The sequence below is a fragment of the Gigantopelta aegis genome, chromosome 6, assembly GCF_016097555.1.
Source record: "Gigantopelta aegis isolate Gae_Host chromosome 6, Gae_host_genome, whole genome shotgun sequence".
Taxonomy (NCBI): Eukaryota; Metazoa; Mollusca; class Gastropoda; order Neomphalida; family Peltospiridae; genus Gigantopelta; species Gigantopelta aegis.
The window spans coordinates 19,441,066-19,454,664 of record NC_054704.1 but is presented as its reverse complement, the minus strand read 5'-3'; the positions used below and the strand labels follow the sequence as shown (position 1 = coordinate 19,454,664).

The window sequence follows — 13,599 nt, the reverse complement described above, 5'->3', positions numbered from 1 at the left end:
ACACATAATGGAGCCATCAAATGAGAACTGTTTATAGAAGAGGAATCGGAGAATCACATGATCATATGACATACGCATCATTCGCCATTTTTGATAAGATTCGTGTGGGAGTGTGTTTTTTGGTCTTGATTCCTTTTACTATTTCTTACATCTTTCTTTCGGCAAGCAAAACAAAAGACTGAACGAAAATGGGTGACGAATTTCCAGCAGATGCACCTCCATATACTTCTTTCTTTGGAGTAATGGGCATAACAGCGGCTATGTCGTTTTGCGGTAAGTCCGGTGAAAGACGAATTATCGATCACATCATTACATATGTAATGTGGTAGCTATGCTTCACATAATTATTTTGTAAATTATTTTATTATACTTACAATAAAACAGAATATTCACCTATATAATTATAAATATTATCAGTTTACCTAATACTGATTTGTAGAAATTATAAGTAGCTTCTAAAAGAGAGTTGTCACTTTGTGATTAGAAAAACATGCACCAATATGGTAATGGTAGGATTTTTTCCCCACATTTATTATAGCGTAAGTAGAGATGTTGATGTTTTCTTATCGGTTGTTTTTAATCACAGCTTTACAAATTACAGGCTTAGCCATGAGCAAAATCAAGGTGAGCTGAAGATCACTCATAAAATGGTGCTAGGCTAACTGTCAGATGAATTTTTAAATACAATGGAACATTGCAATAATTTTGTTACACTCCTAAAATGTTCCAGGAAAATGTAGGGGATCTAGGTAGGGTTTACCAACCGTGATCCATGGCAAAGACCATAAGAAGCCGCCAGCATTGAAATACAATGGAACATTGCAATAATTCTGTTACTCTCCCAAAATGTTCCAGGAAAATGTAGGGGATATAGGTGGGGTTTACCAACCGTCTTCCATGGCAAAGACCATAAGAAGCCGCCAGCATTAACAATCCTGAAAAGTCTTGAAATTTGCAGGACATAATATTTCATGAGAACCGATGTGCTGTTCGTGTGTCAGTTACGCAACATTAAAATCATGAGAACCGCCAATCATTTATGTGGTGAACAAATACATTCTAAAATTAAAAGTACCATATATTAGTAATGAAAATGAAAATCAGTTTTTGATTTTTTAACCACCAGTGTATCACAGAATGGTAAGCCTTACTCATCGGTTACGAGAACTATATTCATGTAACCGAACAATCGGTTACCTAAGTAAAACTCACATGAACAGACTTCCTGTTACCCTAAGATTTTGAAGTATTGTCCCCTGAATTTGTAAATGTTATTTTCCCCTTCCATGCCTGGAAAGTCATGGAATTTGAATTGGATCATGGAGTCATGGAATATGAAAATTTGTTATTAAAATAAATGTTAATAAGTAGTTAATCATTGTTAATTTTTTATAATTCAAAATTATTGTCATTAAATGTGCATTGAAAGTAATAATTAGTATTTTCTGGCATTAATGTGACCTAGAAATAACAATGCAACCGACACGATATACAGTCTGGTGCCACAGTAAAAACACGGACTGACAAGGTGTTATGTGAGCCATGGCTCTAAACAAGTGGGTATCTTGACGTCCATTGTGTGATTTTGTTTTGAAAATTGGATTAAGTCAAAATATGACTGACTTTTCACTATGCTAATAACTTGGACACTTGTGCTAACTTTCAGCAATAAAAAAATCAGCTCACATAATACCATATTGGTTTACTTAGTTGCAGGCTTGTACATGTATGTTACAGTGTTCGTGTAGATCCTTTTCAGTCTGATAGGGATCTAGCTCAATTTGTAGATAGCTCATCTGAGGTGCTTACCTCACAAGACTGATACAACTCCGTGGATGTTTTTTTCAGTCCCAACCAGTACCCTGTGACTGGTATATTAAAGGTCATGACCAGTATGTGCCATCTTGTCTGTGGGAATGTCCAAATAAAAGATTTCTTGCTGATAATTAGAAAATGCTGTGGGTTTCTTGTGAGACCACAAATAAAAAAAATTAACCAAATGTTTGACATCCAATAATTAGTGGTATCGTGAAACACGTTTAACATTCCTGGAAAGTCATGTAGTCCATGAAAATGACTGAATCTTTTATTTTTCTATTTAAGAGTAACAATTCTTCAGAAAGCATTGTGATATTTGCATAAAACTTTGAAAATACTAACATGGATACTTGGAACATGCCTTCACAGTGTTGTGGAATTTGGTTTTAGAAAACAGTGTATAAGTACTACTAAAGATTAAACACTAGATGGGTATTAGACAAATTATATATCTATAGACCTGTACAATTTTCTGCAATTTGAAAAATTGGCTCACTTGCGTCCTTACCAGTGTTATTATTAATAACATATTTTGGTATGAGGTACAGTAATATTACAGTGTATTTTACATAATTTAAGTTGCAAATTCCACAAGAAGCTGCTGTAATAATTAAATGTACTGATGGGATCATATTTATGCTTTCAGCTATTGGAGCAGCTTATGGAACTGCGAAGTCTGGAACTGGGATATCTGCAATGGCTGTGATGAGACCTGAGCTGATCATGAAATCTGTCATCCCAGTTGTTATGGCTGGTATTATTGCTATTTATGGGCTCGTTGTGGCTGTCGTCTTATCACAGAACGTGGAGGAGAAAGGTTACACATTTTATAAGTAAGTATACCATACATTTACCATTAAAGCTTACCCGTAAGCTAATATTATCATCGTAATACTAGCTTTTTACATTGTGGTGTTCAAATTTTACCAACGGCAAGTGTTGTGGTTGCCTTCATTTCTTGCCAGTAAATTGGATGTTGATGGCAAAAAAATTGTTTGTCACCGTGTCCTTTTCATACATTTCATGTTATAAATGTTTAATATATAACAACACATTGTTTAATAATTGGCTATTACTATTGTAAAATAATGGTACGGAAATTTGTGTCTGATGAAAAGAGAGGAGAAACCCACATCAGACTTCTCCGTTTAAGGGGAGCAATAATTCTCGCTCCAGATCACTCTCCCGAGACTAGTTCAAAGAGTAATTTTAGCTCCCCTTAGTTTAAATGGCTCCCCATAGTCTAAAATTAGGGTCTGTCACGTAGGATTATTTTCTGTCTTTTCTTTTTTTTTTCATTAAGAACTAAATTAATTCTGACAATCACTTTCTTCGTTTTTCACCAAATCAATCTGTCGAATTCATGGTTTTATTTAGGGTGCGTTTTACCACAGTTGACTACAGCTTTCAGTAATATAAGTCAGTGACCACAGGTTCCATAAATAGTGTTTTGCCAAACTTAACTTTGATTAAAATGTTTAAACTGTTTTATTTATTATTTTTGCAGGAGCTTCCTTCACCTTGGTGCAGGATTGAGTGTTGGCCTCAGTGGACTTGCAGCAGGATTTGCGATTGGAATTGTAGGAGATGCAGGAGTGCGTGGAACTGCGCAGCAACCCAGACTGTTTGTTGGAATGATTCTCATTCTTATCTTTGCTGAAGTACTGGGTCTTTATGGACTTATTGTTGCCCTCATTTTGTCAGTCAAACAGTGATCTCTTGTATACAGAGTTAGCTCATATAAAACAATCTCTGCAGTGAAACAAGGGACTTTTAACAACCTACAATGGAAAGATGTTTAGAACTTTTTTTCACTGGAGAGTTCTTACCCTAATCTCCCCATGCTTCCGTTCGTATTTCAGAAGGACAACCGAAGTATGAAGAGATTGAATTTCAGGACACTTGTATTTTAGTTCAGTGACTTATTTTGTGGTTTAAATGCCCCGTTCACCATTGCACAGTTTTCTTGTTTATGATTCATTTTTATGTATCGTGAACTGACATCTAAAGGGATATATGTAAATAGTGGTATTAAAGCTCCGGCTGAATGGGATAACTATTTTGGTGGATTGAAGACCAGGTATGTTGAAAATAAAGTGGTTCAGTTTTGTAGAATAGGCGTCAACATGCAAAATTATCAAGATGCAGTTATCCATTTAGCCGATTTCAAATTGTAAAAATTGTACACAATACTGTGGTTCTGTCACCAGGCAACAACGAAAGGATACCTGCCAGTGGTCAAGTAGAATAATCTGAACATCTGGAATTACAGTATATCATTTTGGCAACATATTATGAGTATGATTTCCTATTGGTTTTTTAATGAGATTAATGCTTAAATACAGCAATAATCTTCTAATCAGTTGTGTGTATCTGAAACTCACAAATCCTTCAATTTATCTTTTATGGACAAATATTTGCAAGTTTCTTTTTAGGTGTCGATATAACGATGCATTTGTTCTTAAAATTCCTGTTTAGGGAAGGGGGTAACTACTAACCGGGGCTTTATATATGATTTTGTTTACTTTTACTACTGACTGAAATACGAGGTTATGAAATTGATTTTGAACAAATTCTGTATGTCAGTGAGCATGCATGCCTTGCTGAAATGATAGTGGCTCCCACCTACTGGTAAATTACACTAGTGGTCAGATTCATTAGGAATAACAGATTTTCTTTGTAGCTGACCATAAATTATATATAGTTACTCATAATGATATTTGGAAATCATAATCCTGCTATGTCAAATTTAAAGATGACTATTTCAGCAGAATTTTTTTTTAAAGTATGTTTTAACAGGCATAAAGTAAAAAGAATCTTTAAAGTATACTGAATATTATCTAGGCTAATCATTAGAATATTGAATTTACTATCTTCAAATACAAAGTTCACATCCCTTTTGAAATATTGTTTTTTTTATTGGTTACAGAAGCTATATGTAGTTGAAGCTACATACACTGTGAGATGAATGGTATTTCCCCAGGGATATAAACTTGATAGCAAATAGTAGCTTATTATCTTCTAAATTGTATATACAACTGTATATATCTGTTTCCTGTCCACGATGTTGTGTGTATATTTTATGCGACTGCAGATGGTGCATAGTACAGTGTGTGAGATGGTTTTCATGTGTATTTATGTATTGTATGTATAGATATAGGTGCATTTCTGTACAAATCTATGATCAGTTAAGTGTATGTGCACAGTTAATTTTGTGATAATTTAAACTGAAAATCATTAACATATGTGTGAGATTCATTAAAAATGTACCCGAAGCCGATTGTTCATAAATTACTCAGAATTTATCATATGTATGGATTCTTAAAACTGATAAAGGGGGTGGGGGTCATCATGCTAAGTGAAAGGAAGTGGTACAGCATTGCATTTTAAAAACATTTGAGACAAACTATTATTGGATTTGTTTATGATGATATTCTTTCGATTAAAATTTTCTTCATAGGTATTGCCAAAATGTGCGATACGCATCCATTTAACTTCCAATGTATATTTGGTGTTTTATTTTCCTCACAGCTTGTTTACATTCCATAAAATTAAGTACGTTAACCTCTATATTTTGCATATATTTTAACAAGTTGAGGAATCCCATTTCCCAAGAAAGCAGTATTCTTTTCCTTTCTTTTTTTTAAATTAATTTTCGCGTGTAACTTGTTAATCATTCAAATCAGTTTTATTTTAGCATCATGTTTAGCACCAGTGGTTGTTACAATTAAGTGTTGTCAAATTTCTTTTTCTTCATTAAGTATCGGTATTTTCAGTTCTATATGTTCTTGTTAACGGTCATTTTAACTTCAGAACGTAGTAGGAATTATGAAATTTTTCATCTTTTAGTAGGAAGTTTTAGTAATTACCTCAGATAATATAAAAACAGTGAAATAGTTATATGGCATTTTTGTTGTATCATGTACGTCTAGTTAACAGGTCAGCCATCTAGCAGTTTAAATGATTTGATTACCTGCTCAAAGTTAAACCTGACCAGTCGGATTTGAAATTATGGTCGTTGTTGCAGAGGCCTGTGTAGATGCTGTAGTTAGTACGACAGGAAGCAGTGGACTCGTATTTATGTAGGCATGTATTGTTTTCATTGTCATAATGTATACAAAATAAAGCAAGAGTATCATCCACCTGTGTCTAGTCATCTGTGTAGCTTTTAATACATTTTCTCGCTCTAGCCAGTGTACAACTGGTATATCAAAGTCTGTGGTATGTGTTATCCTTTCTGTGGGATGGTGCATTTAAAATATCCCTTGCTAATGAAAAAATTTAGGTTTTCGCTCTAAGACTATATATCAAAATTACCAAGTTTGACATCCAGTAGCTGATGATTAATAAATTAATGTGCTCTAAAAACTAAACATTTAATAAAAAATACTGATGTTGGGGTGGGGAGTAAGGGAACACATAAATAATACAGTATGTTTTGACTGCTACCAGAAGCCTTGACCATAGTATTGATCGGAAGTTAATTACCGACGTCTGAAATTACTTTTTTTTTTTTATATATATATATATATATATATAGGCAAAACTACACTAATTTAGACTTATATGTAGTCTCATCTGTTTTCCATCATTTCTTTCTGTCTGTGTATGGGGGGGGGGGGGGGGGGGGGGGGATGTATAAGGAAATATTTGTCATTGAATTATTGAAATGAAAATGGATGATTATTGCTTCTTGTCTTTTGACATCTCCAGCCATATATATACATACATACACTTACATGAATTAAAAAAACATTGTTGAGGAGGGTGGCATCGCTGGTTATTGTCTGTACTCCCAGTGCATTTTATAGCTGCATTTATTGCATCTGGTGTCGAAAATGGGTATTGTGATGCTTGGTTCTAAACGGATCAAACTTTGTGCTGTCCACTGTGCATTATATGCTACTCTATTGAACAGCAGCAGGACACGTATTGTATGGATGCTATTCTAATCGTGGGGCTGTATTGGGCATGAATTGCATCATTGAGTTGCCTCACCCCATCATGGACAGATACATGCCCATTTGTAATAAGGAGAATAGTGAATGTTGACAGTATGAGGACAACCTGGTAATACGATAATATAACAACATTTCAAAGTATGTCAATGTGGGAGATCTATAAAAAGACTGGTCTTGCTTCAGTTAGGCTGAATTGCTGTCCACAAGTGAAGAAATCCCTGCATGATAAGTGGCTAGCAGTAGTGAAGAAATACAAGTTAAGTAGGAGGGGAGCAGACGACTACTTCTGGTGAGCAGACGACTACTTCTGGTGAGCAGACGACTACTTCTGGTGATCAGACGACTACTTCTGGTGATCAGACAGGAATGTTTATGTAAAGGAATATTTGTATAATGGCACCTCAGCACATTGTAACACCTTTACACAATGTCATATCAATGCTGTAACAGGTTCTGTATAATGCTTAACTTTCCACTCCAAAGGAATGAATGAATGAATGTTTAACGACACCCCAGCACGAAAAATACATCGGCTATTGGGTTTCAAACTATGGTAATGCAAATAAATAAAGTGATGATCAACATCAATATAAAAATTCAAGGTTTAAACAAAAACTGTAAAGAACTGTGCAAAAATAGAAATACAAATATCACAGAATTTTACGGATACTGAATTTTACTGTATTTCAATTTGTGCTGTATTAGCCATTCTCAAAGAGAATGTTACACCCCTGCACCACGGTGAGGTTACAATACGCGCAGGGGCACTCCAAAGGAAAATAGCTGAGATTGTTGCACCTCTGAGGAACAAAAGTTGTTTGTTTTGTTTGACCACTAGAGCACATTGATTTATCAATCATCGGCTATTGGATGTCAAACATTTGGTACTTTTGAAGAGAAAACCTGCTACATTGTTTCATTAGTAGCAAGGGATCTTTTATATGCACTGACAGGATAGCACATACCACAAGAAATGGCCCAATGGGTCCATTGATGGCGATCGAACCCAAACTGACCACACATTAAGTGAGTGCTTCACCGCTGGATTATGTCCCACTCCCTGGGGAACAATGCAAAGGACCACTGATTAAGGACACCGTGGCACATTTTTAAACTAACTGCTTTAATATCTTACTTGGTCTAGATGGATAGGAAACCTAATGCTACCATACTACTGAATATTCAGTAATGTTAAAGGAACCTTCCTGAGTTTGCTGCAATGTTTAAGATGTTATCGAATAACAAAGACTTTTTAACGATTGTAATTACATATCAAATATATGTTTCTGCATAAAATATTAGTGGCTGTACATTAAACGTGTTTCTGATCGTTCTAATATTTGTACTGGGTTAAATTTTATTCCCTAAAACTTATTTTTTCATATATGTATACGAAATTATTTGAAGACTAAATCCAGTTTGGGCTTCTTACAAATATTACGACGAACAGAAACACTTTGAATATACAGACACTGATATTCTAAACAAGAAACTATATTTAATATGTAAGTTTAATCGTACAAATATTTTATTAGTCGGAAACATCTTACAATGCAGGAAACTCGGGAATGTCCCTTTAAGGATATTTTATATGCATTGTTCCCATTGACAAGACAGCACACAACTGATACACACCAGTTTCATGGGGTACTGGTTGGAATTAAAAACACCACTGGGTTGATTGATAGAAATGAATGCTGCAACTGACCTCACCCCAATGAATGCTCTACCACATGAGCTTCATCCTGACTTTGTCTTCTAAGTACAAAATGTACTTTATATTTACCACACTTGAAGTAAAAGTTCAACACCAGCAGAGCACAATTAATTAATGGCTATTGGGAAATCAAACATTTCAGAGGAATTCTGCTGCAATTGTTTTTCGTTATTAGCAGGTGATATTTGTTATGTGCAGTCCGTCTAGGACTATTTGTTGTTCCAGCCAGAGCACTTCTGGTATATCAAAGACCATGGTATGTGTTATCCTGTCTGGGGGATTGCTACTAATGGAAAAATGTCAAAATTACCAAATGTTTGACATCCAATAGCCAATGTACTTTAGTAGTGTCATTAAACAAAACAAAATTTAACTTTCTGTTACATATATAGGACAGTACATACCACAGACTTTAATGGGTCATTCCATGTCAACTCTATCACCCGAAACACTGACCCTCTCAGATTTCAATGAAACACTAGTAGGGCCCAGGAAATAACCTTTCAGCCAAAAATGTAGTCCCATCGGTCTAGCGGTTTTTGAGATATAGATCACCAAAGTTTTACCTAATTCATCAAAAATGGACTGAGTCACGTTATTAAAAATGTGATAACTTGGCTCCAGATTAAGCTAGGAAGGACATTCAACTATCATTTAAAGCTTTTTAGAAGAAGAAATTTCAATGAAATCAAAAGCTCTATAAAGAATAATACATATACTCTTCAAAAAAAGAAACGCAAAAGGGTACAAATGGGTTATAACTCCGATTTTATGTTTCCTACCGGTTCATGCTTTGTGAATATAAGGTCATTGCATGTCCCAAACACATTCCCACGGTTACATTCGATAAAACGCAGCTACTGTACAATAAAGTTCCAAAAAGTGAATATTCGCAAAAACGCAGCCACGTGCAAACCATGTCACCACTGCACGTGCGTTGTCTGCATGTGCAACATGAACACCGACAGTATAAAAGTGCAGGGTGTTCGCTTGCCTGGCCTCTGTATCTGGCCGACAGTTGACAATCCAGGACATGCCACGTCTCAGTGAACCGCAGAGAAACAATGCCATCGGCCGACTAGACGCAGGCGAATCCAGAACGGCCGTTGCCAGGGCATTCCATGTGTCCCCAAGCACCATCTCCAGACTGTGGGACCGTTACCAGCAACATGGATCAACACGTGACCTCCCTAGATCCGGTCGACCACGGGTCACTACCCCCGGGCGGGTACGCCACCTTCGGGAACGATTGACTACTGCCACCTCCACAGCCGCAGCAATACCAGGTTTGCGCAGGATATCCGACCAGACCGTACGGAACCGCCTACGTGAGGTAGGAATTCGTGCCAGACGTCCAGTTCGAGGTATCATCTTAACACCACAACACCGTCGACTCCGACTGCAGTGGTGCCAGATTCATCGACAATGGCCTCAACTGCGATGGAGACAGGTGTGGTTCAGTGACGAGTCCCGATTTCTGCTCCGACGTCATGATGGAAGATGTCGCGTGTATAGGCGTCGTGGTGAACGTTATGCGGCAAACTGCGTGCAGGAAGTGGACAGATTCGGCGGGGGTAGTGTCATGGTGTGGGCAGCCATCTCACACACTGGCAGAACTGACCTGGTCCACGTGCAGGGCAACCTGAATGCACAGGGCTACATTGACCAGATCCTCCGGCCACACATCGTTCCAGTTATGGCCAACGCCAACGCAGTGTTCCAACATGACAACGCCAGGCCTCACACAGCACGTCTCGCAACGGCTTTCCTACAGAACAACAACATTAATGTCCTTCCTTGGCCATCGATATCACCGGATTTGAACCCAATTGAGAATCTATGGGACGAGTTGGACCGACGCCTCCGACAGCGACAACCACAGCCCCAGACCCTGCCCGAGCTGGCAGCAGCCTTACAGGCCGAGTGGGACGTCATCCGTACTCAGGTTGCTTCAATGGGCAGGCGGTGCCAGGCAGTTGTCAACACACGCAGAGGCCACACCCGGTATTGACTCCAGATGACCTTGACCTTGGTGGTGTGTCCTATCACTTACTTACAATGGACTAGAGTGAATTGTGAACAATCCTGCAACATTTGGTAATTAAATCAATTCTCCAAATGTTACGACAATGTGGTTTTGCGTTTCTTCTTTTGAAGAGTATATTTTCAGATTGACCTTCACCTTGAAATGAGTAATCGCAGAATTTTCCAAAAAGTTCACAAAACAGATATATACTGGCATATGTGTAGAACAGTCCCTGTGAAGTTCATGATGTGCATTTAAAGGGTTTCTGAGATGGGTACTCCCAATGTAGCTTATATTCCATTAATCTTAAAAGTCACATTTGATGTACTATAATTAATAGTACTAATCTACATCAGGTGTCACTTTTAAATTGAACAGACTATATTATGTAATTTATTTGGCATATTTGATTTCTAAATAGAATGCTTTGTCAGAATATACTCATTATGGGATTCCCCACTTTGAAATTTTGGGAGTTGAAACAAGTGGAGAACTATTCCTTTGTACTCCATGAAAAAGCATCCCATGTAAGTTATGTCATAATTTCTGAATCCAACATTCTTGACACCATTGCTGTCCACCTATTCCAGAAGTGAAAAGGATAATATACTTCTGAAATGGGTGTGGAGGACAAGAACTGCAATAATTTCATTAACTTGTGCTACTAAAAACAGGCTTTTGGAATGAAGGCAGAGCAACACACATTTTTGCTACATCCCATGGATAGGGTCCATGTAATGGTGTTGGTGGAACAGTGAAAAGACTGGTGGCAATGACTGTTAAGTGGCCCAGAGTAGCAAGAAGAAGAACTGAACATTCTTCACCCACATGGCCCTTCCCCTTTGTCTTTACTGGCTGATGTGAATGACATTTTAACTCCTGTTAACCAGCCATTAATCCTGCTGGTCTAGTGTACAGTCTGTCCGAGAAGGAAGCACAATCAGGAGTGTGACTGACAATATTTTAATCCATCACATTCAGGTAAACCTAAGCATATTAAAATAGGTTAGAAATATGGAAGGCTGCACCTAAATGTTCAGTGTATGTTTGCAGTAAAAATTGCAAAGTGTGGTTTGGTTAGCAGAAATATTAAATTATCTTAAATTAGTAATTATCGTTTTACTAGTTTGAAGAAAGCAAGGACTCCAAGATTGTGTATGTTACATAACATTGTTTCATTATAATTTTGATTTAAAAAAGTATTATTGGAATCAACCAGCCTCAGTGGTGTGGTGGTTAAGCCATCAGACCTAAGGCTGGTAGGTACAGGGTTCGCAGCCCGATACTGGCTCCAACCCAGAGCAAGTTTTAATGACTCAATGGGTGGGTGTAAGGCCACTATGCCCTCTTCTCTCTCACTAACAATTAACAACTAACCCACTGTCCTGGACAGACAGCCCAAATAGCTGAGGTGTGTGCCCAGAACAGCGTACTTGAAACTTAATTGGATATAAGCATGAAAATATGTGTAAGTTGAATGAATACTGGAAACAGTGTTTTCAGGATGGCCTACAGCTTATTTGAACTATTAACGATTGGCTAAACAAGCTGTTGTATTAAGTACTCACTGTGATTCAGTTAGTGAAGTACTGAGCACCCATGTGTACATAACTGGCTTTATATCAGAAACCCTTTTAGTTCATATCCTAAACTTCATAGGGACTTTTCTACACCCATATATCTATTTTTTTGTGAACTTTTTGAAAAATTCTGCGATTACTTATTTCAGGGAGGTCAAGGTCGAGGTCAATCTGAAAATATGTATTATTATTTTTAGAGCTTTTGATTCATTGGAATTTGTTCTTCTTCTAAACAGCTTTAAAATGTTATTTCAATGACCTTCCTAGCTTAATCTGGAGCCAAGTTATCACATTTTTAATAACATGACATGGCTCATTTTTGATGAATTATGTAAAACTTTGGTGACCTATATCTTGGAAACCGTTCAACTGATGGGTCTAAATATTTGGCTGAGATGTTGTGTCCGAGTCCCCTACTAGTGTATAAAGTTTCTGTAAAATCTGAGGGGGTCAGTGCAAAAAAGGTAAAAAAGTGATACATTTGACATGGAATGACCCTAATATACCAATCGATGGGCACTGGTTGGGATTCAGCGTAGATAATTAAGACTCAGTTATGCCAGGATCAATCTGGCAATTATTACTGCCCATGACTGATATTTTAAAGATCTTGTTATGTCCTAACTTGTAAGGAAATGTGTTATTTTGTAGGAGTAGTCTGTGTGGCTGTGACGGAACATGCTCTTATTTTTTTTCGCCTGTGGCGATGTGAATTGTTTCAGAGGGCCGTGTGCGGCGTGGTTACGTAATAACCCTGCGCGATGGTGGTCGAGCTGTTCCCATTATGCACTTAAGACCAGGTGGGCACTTTGTTACGTAATACCTCCGCGCGACCATACCCTCTAAAACACACCCAGACCAAGTGTGGAGGCCATGTGGCCAGTAGTTACGCAATACCTCCGCGAGTTCTGTTTTACGACCTTGTTTCCTAGCGGTTGGCAACATCTAGTCTGACCATCTAAGAAAAAATGTCGTCTTGGTCGCTGTGGAAAATTCACATGATAGGGGGAGTACCGCGATGTGCCCCCAGGCGATATTCGGATTTTTTGTAATAAATAGATAGGATTTTAGAGATATCGGGGAGAAACATAGGAAGGCTCCCAGGGAACGTTGTCCGTCTGGACTGGTAAATATATTTTTCTGCTCTGTTGTATAACCTTGATGTGACTTTAAATATTTTAATACTGTATTATTTAGAGAGTGTTTCCGGTGTGTAACTGACGAAGTAAATTGTAGGCTTCACTGTTCTAAAAATATAAAGCTTAGCCGGTCATTCTAGAGGACCTAGGTAAACTGTATGTTATTGTCTTTATTGTGATAGGTTCCAGTATTAATTCTGTATTACAAGGTTACTGAATGAGTAGTTAAGGGTTAATTAAAAATTAACCAAGTAGGAATAGAGTTGTAATTCCTTTATTAATTAAGTTCCCCTGGAAGCGTTTCTCAATTATCACACGTGTGTGTGTTGTATCACGGTGAAGTGATTAGAATATTGTG

General features: G+C 37.4%; 1 protein-coding gene across 1 annotated transcript; it reads left to right on the top strand.

The window, feature by feature from the left end:
* Nucleotides 1-71: 71 nt before the first annotated feature.
* LOC121375369 (V-type proton ATPase 16 kDa proteolipid subunit-like) lies at nt 72-5,958 on the top strand. Its single transcript, XM_041502788.1, has 3 exons — nt 72-273; nt 2,465-2,651; nt 3,326-5,958. Exons 1-3 carry the CDS (start codon nt 189-191, stop codon nt 3,531-3,533), a joined length of 480 nt encoding a protein of 159 aa, XP_041358722.1. The 5' UTR covers nt 72-188; the 3' UTR covers nt 3,534-5,958.
* The last annotated feature ends 7,641 nt before the right edge of the window (nt 5,959-13,599 follow it).

Coding starts and splice junctions, on each gene's coding strand:
- LOC121375369 (XM_041502788.1), top strand. CDS start 189: ATGGGTGACGAATTTCCAGCAGATGCACCTCCATATACTTCTTTCTTT. Junction 274..2,464: donor AGCGGCTATGTCGTTTTGCG/GTAAGTCCGGTG, acceptor TTATGCTTTCAG/CTATTGGAGCAGCTTATGGA. Junction 2,652..3,325: donor AAAGGTTACACATTTTATAA/GTAAGTATACCA, acceptor TTATTTTTGCAG/GAGCTTCCTTCACCTTGGTG.